The following is a 19,762-nucleotide window of genomic DNA, read 5'->3' on the forward strand; positions in this document are numbered from 1 at the left end:
TTCCACTCCCACCGGTTTCTCTTTATTGTGGTCTTCTCCTCTGGAAGTGATCCTTGGCTTAGTTTGAAGATTTCACAGGGGCTTCACTGCTCCATCCCCTTTAAAGCTGACCATGGGCCTTTGTATTCCTCTGCTATTGGGTTGGGCAAAACTGTGCTTTCAAAGAATACTTCCTGGCTTTGTTCAGTTTTTCGCATGCTCGGGATGGAGAGTGAGATGTTCCTTTGCTTCCCTCTGCTTTCTCCTGCACAGATGCTGATACCATACAGCTCTTGTGACTGTTACTGCTTTGTCTTCACCTGCATGTATTTTGGGTTCCATGGGGATATCATGTCACCTGGTTTAATTGTAAATGTCCATGGATTTTTGGTTTTGCTCTCTAGTTGCTTTTAGTGGTGGGTTTTGTTTTGTTTTATGTGTGCATTCAGAGAAATTTTAAAACTTTGCTGCCATCTTCTTAGAATCTTCCTTCCTTAACTTCCTTGTGAAAAAAATCAAATAAAAAATCAATTCTGTGGCTTGCAGTCCTGTATTATGTTTGATTCATTTTTACTGTAAATTGGCTCTTGATAAGTACCTGAGTGTTATTTTTCCTCACTTATTTTCTTATTGAATAACATGCATCTTGGGGGCATATAATCAATACCATTTGGATAGATTACCTTCTCCGTGCAGAAATACCTATACCAAAATTAATTCAGCTAGTATTTATTAAAATTCTTTGAGTAGAAATTCCGTTACGTGCCAGGGATACAATCATGAACTATTTACACATGTTGACCATCTTTTTTATTTGTGAATTCATTCAGTAGTAAAAAATGATGAAGAAAATGAAACTATTTGGATTCACCTTTTATAGATTTAACAAATGTACGCACAAAGCGCCGTGGTAAGCTCTGAAGATTCAGTGGTTTACAAGACACAGTCCTTATATTTAAGACCTCAAGGTTTTATAGGGGGGACAGCTGAGTAGACATGCAATTAGCGTGTTGTATTGTAAGTGCTACCATAAGGGTAAGTGCAGGAACAACTAGCTTTTTACAAGAAGTAAAAGTGAGGAAAGATTATGTTCATATTTTGGAGAATACGTCTCCCCAGAAACCCTTTATAATTTTATTTTTTCAGTGCATCAAATCATACCCTACTACAAAATAATATTTAAAAACTTGTTTAATTTACTCCATTTCCTACAAGGTAATCATGTATTTTATTCTTCCATTTGGCCCACTGGAGAGCAGTTTTGCATTTTGTTTTTCTTGGTAAAATTCCAGACTAACTGATGTAGAAATAAGTGAATCCATCAAAAATTTAGATTAAGAAATTGAAAAGGAGCTAAGGAGAAAATAGAGCATAAGAATCTTTTTTATTTCATATAATGAGTTTATTTACTTCACTTACTTGTAAAAAAAAGAAACCTGTCTGGATTTTATCTGCGTGTTTGTGTGTGTGTGTGTTTACACGTTAACTAAATTTATATAATATCTAAGATGCAACTAGGCCAATGGTAATATTTTTCTCTTTAGATCCCATACAGTGGTCCACAGACCAAGTCCTGCATTGGGTGGTTTGGGTAATGAAGGAATTCAGCATGACCGATATAGACCTCACTACGCTGAATATTTCCGGAAGAGAACTCTGTAGTCTCAACCAAGAAGATTTTTTTCAGCGGGTTCCTCGGGGAGAAATTCTGTGGAGTCATCTGGAACTTCTTCGAAAATGTATAAAATTGAAATTATTGTCTATTTGCATTGTAGCTTAAGTTTAGTTTTATTTCTTTATAACTTTGTTTTCATCTAAATTGTTCATTGATAATAGCAATAATAATTAACATTTATTAATTGTGTAAGGTTGTACTGAGAGCTTTATATGTATTATCTCATTTGATCTCGTACTAATGCCACAGATCATTACTTTCCTTATCTCTTCAGATACGAATCTGAGGCTTAGAGAGCCCCTACAAGGTTATAGAACCTAGGGTGAGGCAGAGCCAGGCTCCAAACCCAGGCAGACTAACCCTAGAATCCAAGTTCTGAAGTAAGAGTCTATGCCCTGCATTTAGCTCTGTTCGTATATTCTAGTTATTGACTTCTGTTTCATCAGTCAGTCCTGTCCTTTATGCTCATCTTCTAGAAATTTAAGATTATTTGTTCACAGGTGGCTTCCCTTGCATTCCCTTCATTATTGGGATTAAATCTTTTAAAATGTCTTTTAATTGAATGGAATCTTAAGGGAGAAAGGGGAAGTGTAAGTATGCAACACACCATCTTGAATTGGAAGCCACAGATTATAGTGTTACCATGTTGCTTGACAGACATTATTATTATGATTATGGCTGTCCAACAAAAAGAGCTCAAATAGATGTAAATTATTTTGCTTGAATTTTAATCCATCTTATATTTCAGTGACTGTTAAAATATCTTAGCAGTAACCCATTCCCTGACACTGTTAAATAAATCAGGAATGCTAGCCAAACCCAAATAGTTTTCAGAATGTGTGAATAGGACACTCTGACTTTGTTTTATAACAGTTATGGATGAAAATATAACTGGTAGCATTTCATCTTACTGTGTACCCAGTAAGGGGACAGATCTGGTAGAGGGATTTTTCACAGTCATTTAATGCTTAGGGTTTTCATCTGCTGTTGAATAAGAAATGAGCTCTGTAGAGAAGCTTTCCTTCATTGTTTTTATTGGTAATATCTCTCTTGTGTTCTCTTAAATATCAGGAGGAGAAAAATATTTAAAAGACTTATTACATTCATTATATTTACACGGTTTATTTCCAGTTTCAGTTCCTATTAGATAAATAAGTTGAATGTTCTGGTTGAAAGTTTATCCTTGGCTTCACAGGTTTTCTTCTCTGCAGAGCTTTTCAGCTAAGTAAGGTAAATTCCTGAATTGTTTCAGGTTTTTAACATGTAAGTTATGTTTACAGAAACATTTTCTTCTAGGGACTCTTGAGAATAGAACAAGGACAGTGTTTAGACTACAGTTTAGTTTTTCTCAAATTCATGGTTATCGCTCTGTCTCCCAGGTCAGCACTTTTTGGTTGTTTCTCTCTGGTTCTCCCAGTGCTTCTCAAATGTTAAAGCTCATTCGGAGACTTTTCCTAGTACAGGGGGCAGAGAAATCTTGTGTATCTTTCCATCTCCTTGCAGTCAGTGGTAGAATGGGTCTTCTTCAGAAGAGCTCTGCTCTGGAATTGTTTTGTTTTCAAAAGTAACAAAGCCCCAGAGCCTAGATGAGTATCTTAGGGAATTCCTTGCTTATCTGGCCGTGGTTCTTTGCCTGGTGAGGAAATCCCATCTGGTTTGGGAATCTAATTCTCAGAATCTGGGAATGGATAGGGTGGTGTGTAAGGCTGTAAGGCTATTTCTGGCAGAGTTTCTATAATTCACAAGCCTTACCTCTCAGAACAGGTTCCTTTGGGCACAGTCTAGTTCTCTGGCCCCTCCTGTAGAGTGAAGTCTACAGCATATTTCTGAAAGGCATTTATTAACCCAGCATTTATTATCTTTTCCTCAATGATCTATCAAGGAGACACAGTACTGAACAGATAGAGGTCCATCTTTACATATTTGTGTTAGTTTTCCCACCTGAGCCACCAGCTTCCTGCAGCTTCCCTTCTTGTGAAACTTCATCCAAGTCCTACAATACATGGGGAAGATAATTAGGAAATGTTCCAGTAGTACCAGCTCTATGATGTCCTTCTTCGTATGAATATGTCTTCTGCCACCAAAGGCACAAAGCTCTCAGTTTGCTGAGGGTCTTATTTAGAAAAAAGAATTGCCTTATACCTTTAGTGTCCAAAGTTTCTTCATAAAATGCCTCCATAGGCTCAGAGCTTTGCCCCTTAGGGCTCTGCTTCCTTCATGTATGACCAGGATTTGAGGGCTATAGAGGAATATGACAATTAGAGTGCCTGTATGGTCTTGGACCAGCCTTTCCAAAGCCCCTCTCTTTCTGTGTTCTGCCTTGTTATCTTGAGAATTCCCCAGGAAACAAACCAAACTCCACTCTGAAAATCAGGGCTGAGAAGCTGATCTTACAGATCAGTAATGCCTGTGCTGTGTGGTGGTGACTCTCTTTCACCTCTTTTTGGTCTAGGGCACTGTGTTTATTTACAGTCACGAATGGAACAATTTCATTCCAATAGCACTTTGCCTTTTCAAGTTACTTTTATAAAATCTGAGGGAAAATATACCACAAATATAAAGCATGCATTTTTCTTCAAGAGGGACAGTGGTTCTTGGGGAGAAGGCTCAGAACTAGGAATGTGGATAAAAGAATAGTGTCTTCAATTTACTGAAAAGTTAACTATGTTTCAGGCATTGTGCTTCTTAAAAATATTTTCCTTTAATCCTTACAACCACCTCGTACAGTGGTAGGTGGGCGTATCTCATTTCAATATGAAGAAATCAGTGGTGAAGTTGGTTGAATAATTTACCACAGTCACACAGCCAGTAAGTGAGTGCTAAGATCAGAACCCAGATCTGAGGCTAGTTCCATGTAATTGTTTAAACTCCCAAACTCAGGACCCCCAAAGAAAGCTCCCATCTGACAAGTAGGATTCAGATCTCTTTTTAGTTTCCCAGTCCTCTCCAGCTCTGTGTCTTTAGTTGGATCCTGGCGTGGCATCCTAAGTAGAACTGTGTTGGGAGCCCAGGCCCCAGGACTCACTCAGTACACAGATGACTGCTGGTAGGTGCTATTTCAGTTCAAGGGAGAAGCATCCAGTCTATGATGGGCACTAAATAGGCTGAAGGAATATAGACTGGGAAGTGTAACCCTTGTCTGAGAGGTAAAGAATAGCATTTAAGTAGGGAATAGCAACAGATGAGTAATGAATGGTTCTCCAAAGGGTTACTAGGACCTTTTACACTGTAACTCATGTCGAGAGCTGTATTTGTAGACATGTTAAATTATTTAGTTCAGTTGTGACACTGAGGACAGCTACAATTCCACTGAAAATTTGGCTGTCTTTAAGAAGCAGCATTCTAAAGTTAAAGCCGTTTTATTAAAAAATGGATGTTAGTTAAGTAAATTATGACACTCTCTCAGATCATCTTAAAGAGAAAGAGCCTTTTTGATGAAGAAAGTGTATCTAAATAATTTCATTGTGATGTATATTCTCATCTTTGATCTGATCTTTAAGATTTCCTATTTAATATAAAACAGTTAAATAGATTTAGAATAGGTATTTACATTTAGAAAACCCTGGTTCTCTGAATAACTTTTCTGAACATGAAAAGAATTTGGAACTTTCCTTCTGCTACTTCTCTTAAAAATATCTTTTCCCTGTAAAATGACGATCAAGGATCTTTTTAAGTTATTATGCCAATAAGTTTCAGTTGTTTGATGTTTTGCTTTTTTGTTTGCTTGGTTTTTGTTTTAGTTGTGGAGGGGTTTTTTTGTGTTTTTTTTTGAATTTTACTGGATTGGAGTTTGCATTTCTGGTTTAAGTGAAAACAACAAATTTTTATGTGTGTTCTTCAGATGTATTGGCAAGCCAAGAACAACAGATGAATGAGATAGTTACAATTGATCAACGTGAGTATTCATGTGCCCATAATATGTGGCCCATTTATCAATAAGAAATGTTTTCTTTATTTAGTACTGCAAGGTAGTGAAAAGAAAAACTAATTTTTAAATTTCATGTGAAGTATTTTAGACATACAAAGAAATAATAAAGTATAACCAACATCTGTGTATACCATAAGAGATAAAACTTTATATATCAGGTTTACCTGTTGTAGATCCCACTTTAAATGACTATCCTGAACTTGATGTTTATTATTCTATGCATATTTTATGTTTTTACCAACTTACGTAACCATAAACACTTTAGGGCATTGTTGATTACATGTCTGAACTTTTGGGGAAAAATGGTGATATACTGTGCATATCCTTTTGTAACTCGCTTTTTTGTTTAACATTAACATTTATGAGACCCATGTTGATACATGTAGCTCAATTTTATTTTCACTGCTGTATATTATTTTTAAAACTTTGTGAACATCATTGAATGAATATTGTAAGAATGCTTGTGAGATTCTCTGGTTGTAATATCATGGGGTTTCTACCCTTTCAACCTTACTAGGTAAGACCAAAGTTTTTCTCAAAGAAGGTATGTTTGTACTCTTATCAGCGGTGGAATGTGAATTCTCATTTGTCCACATTCTCCAAAATTTGATAAACTATTTTTTATGATCAAATATTTTAAAAAATAGATTTTTAAAAATAACTTTAATGTATCACTAGATTTATCACATCAATAAGTTTTTCCAAAATAAGGAGACCAACTTTTATTCGCTATGTTAAGATTCACAAACTGTAATACAGACATCATACCTTATCCTCTGAACTTGTGCTGAGGTAATTAGACGGGTGTTAGTTAAACTAATTGCATTTTATTTCTTTCAGTAATTTTTTTCACTGTTTGTATTGGAAGGAGAAAAAAATTTTTTTTCCTTGTCTTGCTTTGCAGCTGTGCAAATTATTCCAGCATCAGTGCAGTCTGCTACACCAACAGCCATTAAAGCTATAAATAGTAGTGCAAAGGCAGCTAAAGTACAAAGAGCTCCAAGGATTTCAGGAGAAGATAGAAGTTCACCTGGGAACAGAACAGGTATTTTTGCATTATCATCTGGTATTTATAAAATTTGTCGAATTATGTATATTTCGTTTTATTTCACAGTATGAAAATGTGAATATGGACTGTTTCTCTGGTGATACTTAGACAGCATTTGTAAAAAAAGTTTGTGTTTTTAGTGTGGCTGAGGTATGCACCAGAAGACCTGTGTGTTGTCTTTTGCCCTCTGTTAATCCATAGCATTGTAGTCAATATTTGTCATTCTTGTCAATTTTTAGGAAACAATGGCCAAATCCAACTGTGGCAGTTTTTGCTAGAACTTCTTACTGACAAGGATGCTCGAGACTGCATTTCTTGGGTTGGTGATGAAGGAGAATTTAAGCTAAATCAGCCCGAACTGGTTGCACAAAAATGGGGACAACGTAAAAATAAACCTACAATGAATTATGAGAAACTTAGTCGTGCATTAAGGTAAGAATTTATTCGTTTTCTTTAAATATCAAACCTTTCTAAAAAATAGCTTCTTATTCTAGTGTAAACACTGTTATGTAATGATGTTAAAATACTTGTTTATAAAATGTTTTCTTTATATAAATAAAACTAAAATTTTTCACATTTATGTTAAAAATTACTTCTTAAAAAGATTTTTAGTAATAATTTGAGGTACGTAGAGTTTTTTAAAAGATGATTCTAAGATTATTTGTTTTTATCTGATTTACAAGCATGTACTATGTTTAAAACCAACATATATAATCTTTGAGGTTTCTGTTATTTACATAACAGATGCTATCGTTTGGTATAGGTGACCTGAATGAGTGTAAATTCTAGCAAATACGTAGATATTGTCAATTTTTATAATTAGATGCAAAATGTCAACCCATTTCCCTGTTTTTCCTTCCCCCACAATATGCCAAAATCTGAATATCCAAACTTTACATCAGTTAAATTGGAGTAGAATAATTATTTATAATTTCTCGTAAGTGGTATGAAAGTTTTTGACATAATTACTGTCATAAATTATGCTTACTACAGCGATAGAAATTCAGTATGTGCACTTAAGTATCTGAGAAGTAGGATATATAGGAATTATGTCTATATTTTGGAAGAGTGAATTTGGTAAAGCAGTTCTGCAGTTTACCTCTGTATTCCTAAATAACATGCTTTTACTGCTACTTCATGTTTCACTAGAGCATTGTTTGTGAATTTCACAGAGATTACGATTTACCTCTCATTATTAACACACATACCCTTCCCATCCCTTCATCCAAGTGTAATTATATAATTATGTGGAAGTGTTGATTAGATCAGTATTCATTGTTACAGGATCATGGCATGTAAGTACTATTATATAGTTTACCATGATTATTTTTCTTTTCCAGAATGACCATTTGTTTTCCTTAGCATACATAAGTAACTACAAGTGCTTTATTTTCAATGTACTTATCACTTATTCAGTCTCAAACACTTCGCCAACTATCTAAAGATCCTTTCTGTATAATCAGTTTTAACAGTTGATGTGATTGTGTACATACAAGTCCCCTCAAAATTACAGATGAATTATTAGAATTAATAGTTAAGGGCTTCCCTGGTGGCGCAGTTGTTGAGAATCTGCCTGCCGATGCAGGGGACACGGGTTCATGCCCCGGTCCAGGAAGATCCCACATGCCACGGAGTGGCTAGGCCCGTGAGCCATGGCCACTGAGCCTGCGTGTCCGGAGCCTGTGCTCCGCAACGGGAGAGGCCACAACAGTGAGAGGCCCACACACCGCAAAAAAAAATAAAAATAAAAAAAAAAAAAGAATTAATAGTTAAGATGTCACTTCTCCCCAGATTGGTCTAACTTTCAATGCAGTAACCGCCTGAATAAATGTTTTCATAGAACTTGACAAGATAATTGTAAAATTTATATAGGAATATAAGGTATCACAATAACCAGGACACCTGAAGAAGATTAATTAACAAAGTGGGAAGACTTGCTCTACAGGATATTGAGACTCACTGTAAAGCTACAACAGTAAGACAGTGATCTATTTGCTTAGGATAGACAAATAGACCAAGGATTAGAGTAGATAGCCCTAATAGAACCAAGAATATAGGAACATTTGATTTAAAGATGGCAGTGGGGAAAAGACCTACTTTTCAATCAGTAGTGCTGGGACAGTTGACTATCCATATTGACCCCTTCCTCATAGCATACTAAAAATCAATTCTATGTCGCTTGTAGCTCTAAATGTGAAAGTAAAATAGGGAGGCATCTAGAAATACCTACTTGACTTCAGTAGATGAGGAAAGACATTAACAGAGCCAAAAGCACTAACATAATGGAAAAGATCAATAAATTGGACTACATTTAAATTTAAAACTTCCGGTCATCAGAAACCATCATTAGGAGGGTGAAAGTCAAGCCACACATATCTGACCTAAGACTCTGACCTGGAATATGTAAAGAACTCTTAAATCCATAGGAAAATTAGGAAAAATGGGCAAGAAACTTAAGCAGACACATTAGACTAGAGATTGTCCAAATGGCCAATGAACATATGCAGTGGTGCACAACCTCATTAGTAATCAGGGAAATGTATTTTATTTATTTATTTATTTATTTATTTATATTTATTGGCTGCGTTGGGTCTTTGTCGCTGTGCGCGGGCTTTCTCTAGTTGTGGCGAACAGGGGCTACTCTTCGTTGCAGTACACGGGCTTCTCATTGCGGTGGCTTCCCTTGTTGCGGAGCACGGGCTCTAGGCGTGCAAGCTTCAGTAGTTGTGCACATGGGCTCAGTAGTTGCAGCACATGGGCTTAGTTGCTCCGTGGCATGTGGGATCTTCCCGGACCAGGGCTTGAACCCGTGTCCCCTGCGTTGGCAGGCGGATTCTTAACCACTGCACCACCGGGGAAGTCCAGGGAAATGTATTTTAAAACCACAATAAAATGGTACAGTGCACATCCCAGAGTGGCTAGAATTAAAATAATTGCTTGTACCAAGTGTTGATGAGGATATGGAGCAGTGGGAATGCTTCTACACTTTTGGTAGGAAGGTAAACTGTGACCGATAACCCAGTAGTTTGTCTTCTAAGGATGTACCAGACAAAAATGTACATATATGTTCACATGCATGCTTATAACAGCATTATTTATAACATCCCCAAACCAGAAACCACCCAAATATCTATCAACAGTAGAGTGAATAAGTAAACTATAATATACAAAGGGAATACTGTGTATCCATTAAAAATGCACTGATATGGGTGAATGTCACAAACATAATATTCAGTGAAAAAAATCCAGACCCAAAAGAGTATATACTGGATTTATATAGTAGAGTTTTAAAAAAACCCAGCAAAACTAAATTACAGCATTTATGGATGCATGTTTGGGTGATAAGACTATAAAAAGAAGCAATGGAATTATTATCATGAAACAGGATTGTGTAACCTTTTGGAGCGAGGGAGGGGTGATGATGGGGAGGCGCCGCAGAGGAGCTCTAGGGTGCTGACAGTGTTCTGTGTCCTGACCTGTGTAGTTAACAGGTGACTGTTTGCTTTGTAATAAATCACTGAGCTGTTTGCTTTTGTGTCCTTTCTGTTTGTGTAATATATTTCCCAATTTAAAAGTTTTTAAAAATACAAGTTAAAAAAAGGGGGTGGGGAGAAAAGAAATCATATCCATGAAAATACAGGCATCGAGGCTTCCCTGGTGGCACAATGGTTAAGAATCCACCTGCCAATGCAGGGGACACGGGTTCGAGCCCTGGTCCGGGAAGATCCCAAATGCCACGGAGCAGCTAAGTCTGTGTGCCACAACTACTGAGCCTGTGCTCTAGAGCCCGCGAGCCACAACTACTGAGCCCATGTGCCACAGCTACTGAAGCCCACGCACCTAGACCCTGTGCTCCACAACAAGAGAAGCCACCTTAATGAGAGGCCTGCGCACCGCAATGAAGAGTAGCTCCACTCGCTGCAGCTAAAAAGAAAGCCTGTGCGCAGCAACAAACCCGACACAGCCATAAATTAATGAATAAATGAATGAATGAATGAAAGAAAATACAGGCATTGTGTACCTTTCTACTTTCTTCATTTTAGGGGGGAAACAAATGCAGTGAGTCCTGTTATATGTGGTCGTATGACGCATCTACTAGATTGGAGGAAGTATTAAGTAAAATTAAGTGTTAATTTAAATGAGAACGTATGTATATGACATTTTATAACATCTTACCAAGAAACATACGATTATACCAACTCCAATTTTGTTTTAGAAATGTAAAACCACTTTCCCTCTTCATTTTCCTTTTTTCCCAAGTGTCTTATTTGTTACAGCCTTACGTATTATGTCGAAATTTTCTTAAGAAATTGATATGCCTACAGCATTTTAACTGGATGACAAGCATTGGTAGTTTGTAGGCTGAGATCTAAATTCTGTATTAATGTAATTGACAAAAAAGGAGACAGGAGACTATGCCCAGTGTGTTATATCTCTTACTGGGAAAGTGAACATAACCATTATACTTTAGCTGTTCTAGAATTAGGGAAAGATGACATAATTTCCTGCATGTAGTCTTTTCATTAATGGATTTTTGGTTAAACTGAGTGATTTTTATAATAAAATCCTGCTAAATATGATCGTTTATACCACTGGTACTTTTGCAAATAGCTGTTTCTTTTGTAACAGCTCTTCGTCAAATGGCGCAAACGGGCAGTGCAGTTTTAAAATAAAGGCTCCAAAATCTGCCAGCCCAGAAAAGACTTACTTTTTTTTTCCTATTATTGGAATTGGCAGTGCATAGGGGTAAATAAAGTCTGTTTTCCAAAGTAAGTATAAATCCAACTGTTTTATATCCATAGAAAACAGCAGTAAACCAGACTTCTAGAGTGATTTCCCCAAATGTACCTGTGCAGGTTAAGAAACATTGTTTCTTTATGATGTCCTCTTTTATGTTTTTCTGTATCCTCTCTTTTTTTTTCAAGCCCTTTTGCTTACTCTTTTGAGGCTCCCTGTTGGTTTGGAGAATTTCTCTGTAAGGGGAGAGCCTTTACATATTAAAATGATAAAGATGAAAGCATAGCTACATAATAAAGGATTTTGTACAAGACAGAGAGGAAATGGACATTCCAACAATCCAAAGAACATGTGTATTAAATTTTTATTCATATTATATGAATAAAGCTATATATCAATATAGCTTCTATTTTCTAGAGGGCTATATGTGGCAGTCATTGTGTGCTAAGCACTTTACAAAGATAATCCTTTTAATCTTCAACAATTCTATTAGTGTTCATACTGTTTTTAATGTCATTTTATAAATGAGGAATAAAAGCTTAGAGATAATATGCCTTCCCTGTGGTCACACAGGGAATAAGTTGAGATGTTAGGTTTTGAATCTCGGCGTTCTGATTCAGAGCCCTTATTCTTAGGCCCTATTACTGCTTCCAAGGTTTTTTGTTTTGCTTAGTAATGTTTATTTTATTTTATTTTTTTTTTTAACATCTTTATTGGGGTATAATTGCTTTACAATGGTGTGTTAGTTTCTGCTTTATAACAAAGTGAATCAACTATACATATACATATGTTCCCATATGTCTTCCCTCTTGTGTCTCCCTCCCTCCCACTCTCCCCATCCCACCCTTCCAGGCTGTCACAAAGCACCGAGCTAATATCCCTGTGCCTTGCGGCTGCTTCCCCCCAGCTATCTACCTTACTACGTTTGTTAGTGTGTATATGTCCATGACTCTCTCTCGCCCTGTCAAAACTCACCCCTCCCCCTCCCCATACCCTCAAGTCCGTTCTCCAGTAGGTCTGCGTCTTTATTCCTATCTTACCCCTAGGTTCTTCATGACATTTTTTTCCCTTAAATTCCATATATATGTGTTAGCATACGGTATTTGTCTTTTTCTTTCTGACTTACTTCACTCTGTATGACAGACTCTAGGTCTATCCATCTCATTACAAATAGCTCAATTTCATTTCTTTTTAAGGCTGAGTAATATTCCATTGTGTATATGTGCCACATCTTCTTTATCCATTCATCCGATGATGGGCGCTTAGGTTGTTTCCATGTCCTGGCTATTGTAAATAGAGCTGCAATGAACATTTTGGTACATGACTCTTTTTGAGTTTTGGTTTTCTCAGGGTATATGCCAAGTAGTGGGATTGCTGGGTCATATGGTAATTCTATTTGTAGTTTTTTAAGGAACCTCCATACTGTTCTCCACAGTGGCTGAACCAATTCACATTCCCACCAGCAGTGCAAGAGTGTCCCCTTTTCTCCACACCCTCTCCAGCATTTATTGTTTCTAGATTTTTTGATGATGGCCATTCTGACTGGTGTGAGATGATATCTCATTGTAGTTTTGATTTGCATTTCTCTAATGATTAATGATGTTGAGCATTCTTTCATGTGTTTGTTGGCATTCTGTATATCTTCTTTGGAGAAATGTCTATTTAGGTCTTCTGCCCATTTTTGGATGGGGTTGTTTGTTTTTTTGTTATTGAGCTGCATGAGCTGCTTGTAAATTTTGGAGATTAATCCTTTGTCAGTTGCTTCATTTGCAAATGTTTTCTCCCATTCTGAGGGTTGTCTTTTGGTCTTGGTTATGGTTTCCTTTGCTGTGCAAAAGCTTTGAAGTTTCATTAGGTCCCATTTGTTTATTTTTGTTTTTATTTCCATTACTCTAGGAGGTGGGTCAGAAAGGATCTTGCTGTGATTTATGTCATAGAGTGTTCTTCCTATGTTTTCTTCTAAGAGTTTGATAGTTTCTGGCCTTACATTTAGGTCTTTAATCCATTTTGAGCTTATTTTTGTGTATGGTGTTAGGGAGTGATCTAATCTCATACTTTTACATGTACCTGTCCAGTTTTCCCAGCACCATTTATTGAAGAGGCTGTCCTTTCTCCACTGTACATTCCTGCCTCCTTTATCAAAGATAAGGTGTCCATATGTGCGTGGGTTTATCTCTGGGCTTTCTATCCTGTTCCACTGATCTATCTTTCTGTTTTTGTGCCAGTACCATACTGTCTTGATTACTGTTGCTTTGTAATATAGTCTGAAGTCAGGGAGCCTTATTCCTCCAGCTCCTTTTTTCGTTCCCAAGATTGCTTTGGCTATTCGGGGTCTTTTGTGTTTCCATACAAATTGCGAAATTTTTTGTTCTAGTTCTGTGAAAAAGTAATGTTTATTTTTAAATCAGTGTTTCATCGTAATTTTTGAAAATATGTTTTGAAGATTTAGTACATAAAATTTGAGTGCTTAGCATTGAAATTTTAGTTAATGTTCTGAAGTTTCCTTGGATAATAACATTAAATATTTTATATAGACTCAGTGTTAATTGCTATTGTGATAGATACAATACTAGGCTTCTTCTTATGGAATAATCTGTGAAATATTGTAAGAAGTCCAAATTTTTAAATTTTATTTATTTATTTATTTACATCTTTATTGCAGTATAATTGCTTTACAATGTGGTGTTAGTTTCTGCTGTATAACAAAGTGAATCAGCCATACATAAACATATATCCCCATATCTCCTCCCTCTTACATCTCCCTCCTACCCTCCCTATCCCACCCCTCTAGGTGGTCACAAAGCACTGAGCTGATCTCCCTGTGCTATGCAGCTGCTTCCCACTAGCTATCTATTTTACATTTGGTAGTGTACATATGTCCATGCCACTCTGTCACTTCATCCCAGCTTACCTTTCCCCCTCACCGTGTCCTCAAGTTCATTCTCTACGTCTGCATCTTTACTCCTGTCCTGCCTCTAAGTTCTTCAGAACCATTTTTTTTTAGATTCCGTATATATGTGTTAGCATACGGTATTTGTTTTTCTCTTTCTGACTTACTTCACTCTGTATGACAGTCTCTAGGTCATCCACCTCACTACAAATAACTCAATTTCGTTTCTTTTTATGGCTGAGTAATATTCCATTGTATATATGTGCCACATCTTCTTTATCCATTCATCTGTCGGTGGACACTTCCATGTCCTGGCTATTGTAAATAGAGCTGCAGTGAACATTGTGGTACATGATTCTTTTTGATTTATGGTTCTCTCAGGGTATATGCCCAGTAGTGGGATTGCTGGGTTGTATGGTAGTTCTGTTTCAAATTTTATTTTCTGTTTTGTTTGTTTTGGTTTTGGCCGCACCACACAGCCTGTGGGATCGTAGTTCCGCAACCGGGGATCAAACCCGGGTCCACGGCAGTGAAAGCCCATGTCCTAATCACTGGACCACCAGGGAATTCCCAAGAAGTCCAAATTTAAATTTTTTATATATAGTCCTAATGTGTTTTCTCTTTTTTAAAGGTATTATTATGATGGGGACATGATTTGTAAAGTTCAAGGCAAGAGATTTGTATACAAGTTTGTCTGTGACTTGAAGACTCTTATTGGATACAGTGCAGCAGAGTTGAACCGTTTGGTCACAGAATGTGAACAGAAGAAACTTGCAAAGATGCAACTCCATGGAATTGCCCAGCCAGTCACAGCAGTAGCCCTGGCTACTGCATCTCTGCAAACAGAAAAGGATAATTGAGCCCAGGACCTTTTGGGAGTCCAAGGTCTTTCTTAAATGTTAGAGCAAGTATTGCTCTTACCTTTATTACTAAATTTGAATCTTCTTTTATTTCTAGACTGTACAATCTGATGCATGATTTTTTTATAAATATTTCATACTCTTGTGAATTTGGATCTTTTTACTTTGAGCATATATTTTAGAAAATGTGTATGTTAAACGATCACCACAATGTCTTTAGGCAGGTTCATTGTGGGATAGTTTGTTAACAGTCAAGAAAGCTAAACTGGTCAGTATTAATGTCTAGCCCAACCAAAAATAGCCAGTAGCTATTGATGAAAAATAAATGAAAGTATCTTCAGGAAACAGTCTGGCTTAACTATTTTTGAAAATATAACTGTTTCCCCTCTGCTGCTTTAGATGTTGCTTTACATAGAACCAGAAAATGGAATTTTTCACAGCTGAAGCATGTATGCCTGTTTCATCTAATCAAGCAGAGCTAAAATAGTCATATCAAATAAAATTATAATATTAATAAATTACTAAACTAAGAGCATCACGTTATTAAAGTAATTTATATATTTGCAAGCAAAGGACAGTAGAAGACTGGCAGAGGAACAGTGCTGAAGAAAGAGATCCAGGTTTAAATCTGGCTTTACTCAAGCCAATTTTAAGGATTTACTGTATAGCTATTTCATAATGTCAGGCCAAGAATTTAAATTATTATAAGAGAGGCATTAAATTCGAATAAACCGACTATTACAAAAATTCTCAAATGATCTCTGCTTTCCCTATCAGAGATTTAAAAAACTGAAAAAGTGTACCTCAACCTGAAAATAAAAGTTTGGTTTAGTTTGGTTTGGTATGGCTTTTTTTTTTTTAATTACCCTGTAGTGCTGGTTTATTATACAAAGCAGCTTATGTAAGTCCTGGGTTTCTGATGAAGTAAAGACTTTAAATCAGTCAATAGTACTTTACCTTTCAAGACATTAGTAAATTACTTGCAAATAGTTTTAAAAGGACATTTTGAACTCCAGTGTAGGCAGTCTTTTCTTAAAACAAAATTTCCCATTTATTTAATTTTTTCCTTTGAATATTATATATGAGTGTACAGATATCTATATACATGTCCAGTTGACCATCTTATACATATATACATGTACACACATATAAATGAAGACATAATATTCAAAGCAAAGATATTTCAAAAGGTGATAACTCATTTAAAAAATTCTTTAAAAATTAAATAACTCTTACATACGTAAAACTCCTTACTTACCACAAGCCAACACTAAACAGAAATGGCTAGAAATGTCTCTTTTTTTCTTGCTTGCTGTGCTTGGTTTCCTTGCTTTTTTTCTTTTTGTTTTAAGGTATTACGCACGAATCTTGATATGAGATACTGGCAAATAATCCTCTTATAGCAGAAGATTGATTCTCAAATATTACTTTATGTATCTTCTCCCTCATCATCGTCTTTAAATCCATCCCTCTAAACAGCTTAATAAGAGCTCAATACTTTTGACTAACTAGGAGGAAAGTGCCATGCTAATGCAGTCAAAGAGGCACTGTTAGCAGTTGCTGCCACTTGTAGCAAATAGTGGTTTGGAGAGAACCATACGGACAGGGATCTTAGGAACAAGGAGTAGAGGAGGGCGTCTGTGACCTCCTTTTCTGGTAACCTCAAATCATAATATTAAGTGTTATGCTGTACGACTGCAACGTGTAATGTCAGGTCACCTATGTTTTTATTATGTATGTCTAAGTCCTTTAAGACCCTGCAGTAGAATCTAAAAAGAATAAAATTTGTAATTTCCATTTTTACCTTTTTATAAACACATACAGAGTAGACTGACAAATTATTAGTTTAATTTGGATGCTGTGATTGCAAGGATATCTGAATAGAATAGCAATATGAAATAATATATAGAAGCTCTAGTTCAGATAACAGCTAAAAAGAAGGTTTGCACCATCCTCTTATGGCCTGGGAAGTTGACAAGTCACTTACAGTTTTAAAATAATAATAATAAAGTGTACTCTTCTGGTATATTTTTCAAGAGCTTAAAATTATTAACCTTTTGATTTCAAATACTTTGGGGGAGACACGTTAAAGTTTTAGCCAAGATGACAGATTTACGTTATGTCTCAACTGTATGTATATATATTTTTAAGACAAGGAACACCCATATTTCTTCTAGATCCCTAAAATCAAACTATTATTTCTTTTTTCCTTATGTGTTCCTCAGATACTTTTTTTTAAAGAACCACATTCTATCCATTTTCTTCCTTTTGCAGTTTTTATTTTATTCCTCATCATTTGAACAGAGACAGTTCTCATACATGATCAGGTGCTGTTTCTTTTTTCTTCTTTGCCTCTCACCATTGTTTTATGCACCATAAGTAATGAGATTAATTTCCCTAGTTGACTCAAGAAACTTGTTACTTTGTCTCAACTTATAAATAAACTATTTCCGTTGTCCTTCTTGAGGTTGCAGTTATCAGAAGCCAAGTAGTTTTTTCTTTTGTTGAAAGATAACTTGTGTTTTGAAAGAAAATATAATTTGCCCTGCTTTTATGAATAAATTTTCCAGAGAAGAATTTACAATATATTCAAAAGGGAGAAAGATAAAATTATTGGCCATCTTCCATACCATGTAAGTACAAAAATAATGAAGTGTGTTCATTTTTGTTTTAAAACTTTTTTTCCACATGAGATTCTCATTGAGCCAACTTTCATACATATCTTGCTGGCCTTAAGTTTAGAAATTTGTGTTGGCATCAGAAAATCCAACATATTAGGCAGAATTACTCTGTGGTTGATTGTCACATGAATCGACTCATCACATTTATTTTTGTGTCAGTCTGTGTCAGTTAATTAGGAAAAATTGTTTAGTTGTTTTTCTCCCCTGAATAAATGGTGAAATTCAACTATGATATTTCTTCAAAGGATTGTGCCTCCGAATATTTTAGGTGAGGTCTGCTGTTTTACATATTCATCATTTTATGCTACTGCCTTTTAAAAAGAACTAATGTATCTTTGAAATAGCACAAAAATGTTTTAAAATTCATAATTTCAAAACAACAACATGTGACTAACTTACTGTCTTCATATCTAGAGGGTATAAAAATATTGATATTTCAGTGATATTTCACTTGCTGCCAGAAAAAAATATTCTCAATCTTTTGTAAGAGGGAAGAGGATTTTTGCATACATTTTTACTCTTTAAATAAAGACACTTGTACTGTCATAACAACAATTATGTATTTCTTTGTGGCTTTTTTTTTGTAATTTTACATAAGACAGTTATTTTCTATTTTTACTCAGATAAAAAATATTTGTGCATAAAATGTAAAAATAGTAAAATGAGAAAAATAAAACTATTATACAGTATATTTCTGTTTTTTAGAATTTTTTTCCCCATCATACAGATAGTCTCAAATTCCTGGGATATTAGGTTAGATGAAAATATGACAGTTCACATCTAGTATATAATTCCCATATAGTTTACTTAAAAACTATCAATTTGGGAAGAACAAATTCCACTGAACTAAAATTAGGTGTTAGAGAGTTTAGTCTTTTTAAGAAAATAAAAGAAAACCCCATCCACAAAGCCGAACTGTTTCAGAATGGCAACAGAAGAAAGGTAACACTGAGTACTTGTCAAAAGGCAAGTTGATGATCGCTAAAATAGAAATTCTTAGTAAAGTTTGTGGGTTTTTTGGTTTGTTTTGTTTTTAATTATGAAAAATGACCTCTCCCTGTTGTCTGAGAAACCAGGACCAGAGTATAGAGGGGTCAAAGGGAACAGGAGAAAAACCTGACTTATGCTTTTGTTTATGGTCAAGCAGTGATCACATTTTGACTGACATGCTTTAAAAAGAAACAGTTTGAGTGAAATAAACTGCTTTTCACACTGTCTAATTTTATCTAGTTTGAAGTGATGAAAATCATCAGTTAGGAAATTAGTGAGGTATATTTGTTCTCCCAAGACACTTTTTGTGTACAACTTTAAAGCTTAATTTGCAAGCTAATAAGCACATGTTTAAAAAGATTTTTACTACTGGCAAACTGATTTAGAACACGACTTTTAAAATTTCTGTGGTGTGAAGGATGACTTTTTTATTTCCAGTTTGTCACAGACTAAAATTTTTATAAAATAAAAAGTGAATTAATGTGGGGAGGAGGAAATGGGGAGTTGTTTAGTGGGTAGAAAATTTCAGTTTTACAAGATGAAAAAGTTCTGGAGATTAGTCCAGCAATGAATGTACTTAACACTACTGAATTGTACACTTAGGCATGGGTAAGATGATAAATTTTATGGTATGTGTATTTTACCACAATTAAAGCTTATTTTTAAAAAATCAGTTACTAGGAGAATTTAAAAATTCAATTAACTCGCCAAATTAACAATACAGAGGGAAAAAAAACATCATCTCAGTAGATGCAGGAAAAGTATACAGTAAAATTCAACATCTGTTCATGATGAAATCTGGGCCGGCTAGAATTAGAAGGGAACTTCCTTAACTTGATAAAGAGTATGAAAAACCTACAGCTAGCATCATGCACAGTGGTTTGTTTTCCATCTAAGATTTGGGGAAAAGCAAAGAAATATCTGCCGTCACCATTTCTGGTCAACACTATACTGAAGACTATCTGGAAATAAGG

At 35.5% G+C, this 19,762-nt stretch overlaps 1 protein-coding gene across 4 annotated transcripts in view; it reads left to right on the plus strand.

The window, feature by feature from the left end:
* Positions 1 to 18,353, plus strand: part of GABPA (GA binding protein transcription factor subunit alpha) — a 45,838-nt gene extending 27,485 nt beyond the window's left edge. For 3 of the 4 annotated variants that reach the window (XM_032630412.1, XM_032630410.1, XM_032630413.1), the window contains exons 6-10: positions 1,524 to 1,718; positions 5,496 to 5,549; positions 6,487 to 6,627; positions 6,870 to 7,062; positions 14,889 to 18,353. In XM_032630412.1, coding sequence (XP_032486303.1) covers positions 1,524 to 1,718; positions 5,496 to 5,549; positions 6,487 to 6,627; positions 6,870 to 7,062; positions 14,889 to 15,117 — 812 coding nt within the window. In that variant the 3' untranslated portion in view covers positions 15,118 to 18,353. The remainder of the gene's footprint in view (positions 1 to 1,523; positions 1,719 to 5,495; positions 5,550 to 6,486; positions 6,628 to 6,869; positions 7,063 to 14,888) is intronic. The other variant, XM_032630411.1, reaches the window with a different exon arrangement.
* Positions 18,354 to 19,762: the final 1,409 nt, after the last annotated feature.

The sequence above is a fragment of the Phocoena sinus genome, chromosome 4 (genome assembly GCF_008692025.1).
Source record: "Phocoena sinus isolate mPhoSin1 chromosome 4, mPhoSin1.pri, whole genome shotgun sequence".
NCBI classification, from domain to species: domain Eukaryota; kingdom Metazoa; phylum Chordata; class Mammalia; order Artiodactyla; family Phocoenidae; genus Phocoena; species Phocoena sinus.